General features: G+C 30.1%; 1 protein-coding gene across 1 annotated transcript; it reads right to left on the reverse strand.

Annotated features, from left to right (window-relative positions):
- Positions 1 to 597: 597 nt before the first annotated feature.
- Positions 598 to 5,078, reverse strand: LOC103499231 (UDP-glycosyltransferase 74G1-like). The gene is made up of 3 exons (XM_008462185.3): positions 4,227 to 5,078; positions 2,567 to 2,836; positions 598 to 1,294 (listed from the first exon to the last, which is right to left on the reverse strand). The coding sequence occupies exons 1-3, from the start codon at positions 4,896 to 4,898 to the stop codon at positions 830 to 832; spliced, it is 1,407 nt and encodes a 468-aa protein (XP_008460407.2). The 5' UTR covers positions 4,899 to 5,078; the 3' UTR covers positions 598 to 829.
- Positions 5,079 to 5,321: the final 243 nt, after the last annotated feature.

The raw sequence follows: 5,321 nt of genomic DNA on the forward strand, positions 1-5,321 counted from the left end.
ATTTAAAATTGGCCACTAGAGATGACGACAACAGAATTTAAGAACATATATTTATAAAAAATTAAGAGAAAAATAAATATAGCTAAATAAAAAGAAAATTCTAAAATCAAAAAAATCAAATAATACACTAGTCTAAAAGATTGAAGATTTAAAATTCAAAATTTAATTAAGACATAAAACAAGTTAAAAAATATGAAAAAAAGAGAAAGAAATAAAAAAAATGATCAAGTTGGAAATAAGCATTTCTCCCTACCATTTAGCCAATTACAGATTTTAAGACATAATGGGAAGATAATCAAATAATATAAAAATAGATCGCAACATCTATTTTTGTCTAATTTATAGAAATCTTTCTTAAATTTTAGAAGCGAAAATTGATAATAGTTATCAAATACGTCTTAAAAAAATAGAAACAAAAATAGGAACAGAAACATTATCAAACGATCCATAAAGTCTTGAATCTTTTATTTAGATCTTAATTACAAACGTATAATTATTATTTGAATGGTGCAAAAATTGAAAAATAAGTTTGGTTAATTTATGTGATTGACAAAATATTATATTTAAGATATAATGTATAATGAAAAAAGCAGGAGGAAAACCCAAAGTTGGAATAAAATAATAATCTCAAACTTAACCAAACACAATTGTTATTATTTTTCATATCCACTTGACAAATGATTATCTCCATGGTGACTACAATTCATTTCATACTAACATGGCCATTGAATTTGTTAGAAAGGAAATAATTCAATTTCCTCAAATTCAAACACAATTCTCTTAATTTTCCTTTTATAAAGTTTAAATTTTTTAATAATTATATTTTTCTTTAAATATTTAAACCAGAAGCTAGTTGAACAAGAACTTCATTAATATTCTGATCCGAACTTCCGCCTTGATCCACCGCTCGTCTTGCTAATGCTCCCCATTTAGCAGCATTTTCTCGAATTTCTTTTCCCTCGACATTGTCATCCATGATCTTCAAGATACAATCTGCAATCGTCATTCGCCGTACAATTCCAGTATGATCAGGAAAAGCCCTAATTCCAGTCTTCCAAACATCCCTTACAAACTTGGCATTAACAGTTTGATCCGTCCATTGTGGCATTGCCACCATAGGAACGCCGATGGTTAGAGCCTCAAGTGTCGAGTTCCAACCGCTATGTGTCACAAAACAACCGATTGATTCATGAGATAAAACTTCCAATTGAAGACACCAAGGAACTATTAGTCCCTTCTCCTTCGTTGCCTCTACAAATTTTGTTGGAACATTCGCCACTTTTGGATCCCTTACCTGTCCCAATCCTACCATTAACTTTGTCCCTACTTTTATTAAAATAATGGATAAGTTTTGTATTAGGGAGAAAAAAGATTCATTGGAGTGGGGGTTACATCCCTTTCCTTTTTTTCTTTTAGGGTAGCCGAGGTGAGGGTAAGGGCGTGGGTCGGGTTCCATTTGTTTAAACCATTCCCGGCCCCTACTATATCCTTTCAAAACTAACCCACTTGTATAATTTGAGGAAACAACTCAATTTTCTTATTATCAATTTAAATCAACTATTCTTACATCGTTACCTTCTCCATTTATATCCTTATCATAATTTTAAATCACAAAATAGTAAAATATCACATTCTATCTACGTTTTATAAATATCTTAATTCATTTCATAAATTATAATTTATAAATATTTTAATTCATTCTATCCATTATAATCTATAAAGTAAACAATACAACAATTTTCAAAAGCCGGATAATTCCTTATACTTTTGTCTACTTTCCACCAAACACTGAAGGACTTGGACAAAAACCTACCACTTCAATAAGCTAAATTTTGGATATGTTTGAAATTCATTTTAAATCAATTAATTTGAAAAATAAATTATTTTAGGAAACACTATAAATGATATCATTTTTTTATATATATTTTAATAAACTTTAATCAAAAGATCTTAACATTTTTTTTAATCGTTATCCATTAACAAAATATTAAAACTATTTACAAAATATAGTAAAAAACTTAAACATAATACATAATATATTCATAAATTTTACTACATTTTGTAAATAGTTACGATAGTTTGCAATTTTTGAAAATGTCTCTTTTTTATATATAAAAAATATTTTTTTCCACAAATCAATTCAAATAGACTAATTTTTTTTAGAAAACAGAGATACAACATTCGATTTTTTATACAAGTAAGTTAGATAAACTATTAAAAAATAAAATGTTTATAAACCAATTGAAAGCCCTCCTGAAACTAAAAATCTGCAAAGAACATACATTTTATTTTTGGATTGTTTAAATATTATAAAATGAACCAAAATATTTAGAATATGTCAAAATTTTATTGTCCATGGCAATAGACTATTATCTAAATCAAATTAGTAAACACAAATATCAATTTATCGGAGTTTATCACTAATAAATGGTAAATACTCTTAGTATGTAATTTTATCGTTTAAAAAAAATGGATTATTTTGTTTTTATTATACCAAACTTGTTTTTTAGAAAACTATGATGGATGGGACTAAATAAATTTGGATAAGGTTTAGGGTAAAGCTTACCACCCACAAGAAGAAACAATTGGTTTGTGCTAAACCCCAAGCCAATTCCTCCATCTGCTCAGCGCTCAAAGTTGAAAAACTCCCAAATGCCACGAACACCACCGACTTTTTCTGACGATCGTTGAGCCATTTTCGACAAGCCTCGTCGTTGGGTTTGAAGAAGTTGAATCCATACTCCCTATCCTCCTGAATTTGCCTATCGGCATACATCGACGGTATGTTTGGTCCGACCGTCTTCATCCTCCATTTCTTCTCCATCCATTCCAACACCTGAGCATTGTCCACAGCAAAGAGAAAAAATGAAAAATGGAGATTGAACTAAGAGAGAAAAAGAGAAGAAGATATATATGCTTTCCAATTTATACATTGTGGTTTAAAAACAACTTTCATAAATTGTGCTTTAAAATGTTTATTCACCAGGATTAGAAATTAGACCTCCAAATAATTGAATTAATCCAACTATTACTATTTTTGGTCCAACTTTAATAATCATCTAAGCTTCAGAACTCAATTTTCACTATTAAAATTTACTACTATCATATTTTACAAGATAATTTTTACAATTTGACATTTATTTAATAATAATAATAAAAAAAAAAAGATGCAAAAGGGAACACCCTTAAAATTTTAAAAAATAGGGTTTAAAAAAATAACTATATAATTTTAAAGATTATAGACTTATGCTGTGTTTTCATAAAGGTTTGAAAAAAATACATTAATAATTAAAAGAAATTTAAAAAAAACTAGTATACGAAATGATGTAAAACAAAAATTTGAATAAACCGTCATTTTAACTTAAATTTATTTGAAAAATCTAAAATAATAAAGCACATATAGGTTAGATTGAAAATTGTGTTACTGAATAAGTTCGATATTTCAAATGAAATCTAAAATAATTATTCTTGGCTCACCTTATAATCAAAACACTCCAAACAACCCCCGTATTTTCCATTCTATTGAAAAGGTATTATTGTAATTTATATACATAAGTATGATTAACTTTATATAAATATAACAACACACAAAATATTTATAGTTCGGATAACAAAAAAAAGACCGTGGTATCTTTTTAAATTCTAGATTTGTCACAATTCTTTCTCTTCTTTTTCTATTCATCTTCTCCTTGTGGCGATTTCTTTATTTCCTCTTTTAAAATTTAATTTTTGTCTTTTTTTTAATTTTTTATTTTCTCTTCTAGAATTTAATTTGTTCGTTTTCGATTTTTCACTTATTCAAATTCTTATTCAGTACCTGATTTCTTCATTTTCTCTTCTATAATTTAATTTTTGTTTTTTTAAAAAATTTTCATTTCCTTTTCTAGAATTTAATTTTTTCTTTTTTGATTTTTCACTCATTCAAATTTCCACTCATAAATGATATTATCTCTCATATATTTATTTTAACAAAATAAAAAAAAAAAAAAACTTTGATATAGGATATTGAACCAAAGTTGTTTAGATTTTGGTAGGCGATACTCTTGGTACATGATGTTTACAAAATCTAAATGATACATTGGTACAGATCTTGCACCAAATATAAAAGATTTTGGTATATGGATATTATTTCCTACATGCTTGGATTGTTATATTTTATGAAAACACACTAAATTGGAAAAGAAAAAAGAAAAAGAAAGATAAGGTAGATTAGGCAGAAACGTAACCTGTTGTTCTTGTTCATAGAAACTATTGCAGACTAAGAAATCGGCTTCCTCAATGTTCCGAAACTGATTAACCACCGTAGCCAAAAACCCCGGACACGATTTCACATCTTTTACAAACGACGGCATTTCCTCCGCCCTCATTGCCGGCATTCCCCCCATCCTAATCTCCTCCTCCCCCCCCAATGGAAGCTTAATTTCCCCTTTGTAAATATGGAAGTAAATGTTGTTCACCCCGCACATCTGTGTGAAATAAATCACCGTCTTCAGCCCCCATTCCTTCGCCACCTCCAATACCCACGGCATAAATCCGTCGTACATCACCGCGTCGATTCGCCGCCCCCCGCCCTCCAGTCGCCTGATCAGATCTCGGAGAGTCTCCGACCCCACACGCTCCAGCCGTTCGTGGTAGTCGGGGACCGAAACAGAGGAGAGAAATCCGCCGTCGTCATGATCGTCCGAGAAGGTCTCCACGGGGAAGGGCGGAGGGTTGTCGGCGGCGGGGCTGTTGTTGTAAAGGTATTTGGTGATGACGAAGGTCACGGCGGCGCCTTTGTGGTGGAGGCGTTTGGAGAATTGTAAAAGAGGATTTATGTGGCCTTGAGCTGGGTATGTTACGACTAGAATATGAACTTTTTTACCATTGTTGACCGTTTTGCCCTCTCCGTCCGCCATGGAAATGGTCCTCGAGCTTTTTCTCTTTCCTTTTATTCTTTCGCTGTGGATATTTATAGGATAAAATGAGGTTTGTTTTATTTTACTAACAAATACAAATTTCCACGTATAATTGATGTCATAATGTGGAAAAGATAATCTCAAAGGAAAATAATAATGATGATAATAAATATGATTGTTTGAAATTTCACCTATATCCCTATCTCCTTGGTGGGGTTTGGAGGAGATATAGAGTTATGATAAAATTAGTGTTTGATAACATGTGTTTGGTAAATGTTTATTATTAGTAGTGTTACGATCGTATGTGTTTGGAGGATGAATTATGATAGTAATATTATGACAATATTTATTTTGGAAAATGATTACGATAGTAGTATCATGATTCTAATAAATGTATATTCAATAAATAAATTTGATATATTT

This window comes from Cucumis melo, chromosome 4 (assembly GCF_025177605.1).
Source record: "Cucumis melo cultivar AY chromosome 4, USDA_Cmelo_AY_1.0, whole genome shotgun sequence".
Lineage (NCBI taxonomy): Eukaryota > Viridiplantae > Streptophyta > Magnoliopsida > Cucurbitales > Cucurbitaceae > Cucumis > Cucumis melo.

Bases quoted from the DNA above. Each gene is read 5' to 3' on its own strand.
- LOC103499231 (XM_008462185.3), bottom strand. From the start codon at position 4,898: ATGGCGGACGGAGAGGGCAAAACGGTCAACAATGGTAAAAAAGTTCAT. The intron at 2,837-4,226 runs GTTACGTTTCTG...GACAATGCTCAG, and splicing joins TCTATGAACAAGAACAACAG to GTGTTGGAATGGATGGAGAA. The intron at 1,295-2,566 runs GTAAGCTTTACC...GGATTGGGACAG, and splicing joins ATTGTTTCTTCTTGTGGGTG to GTAAGGGATCCAAAAGTGGC.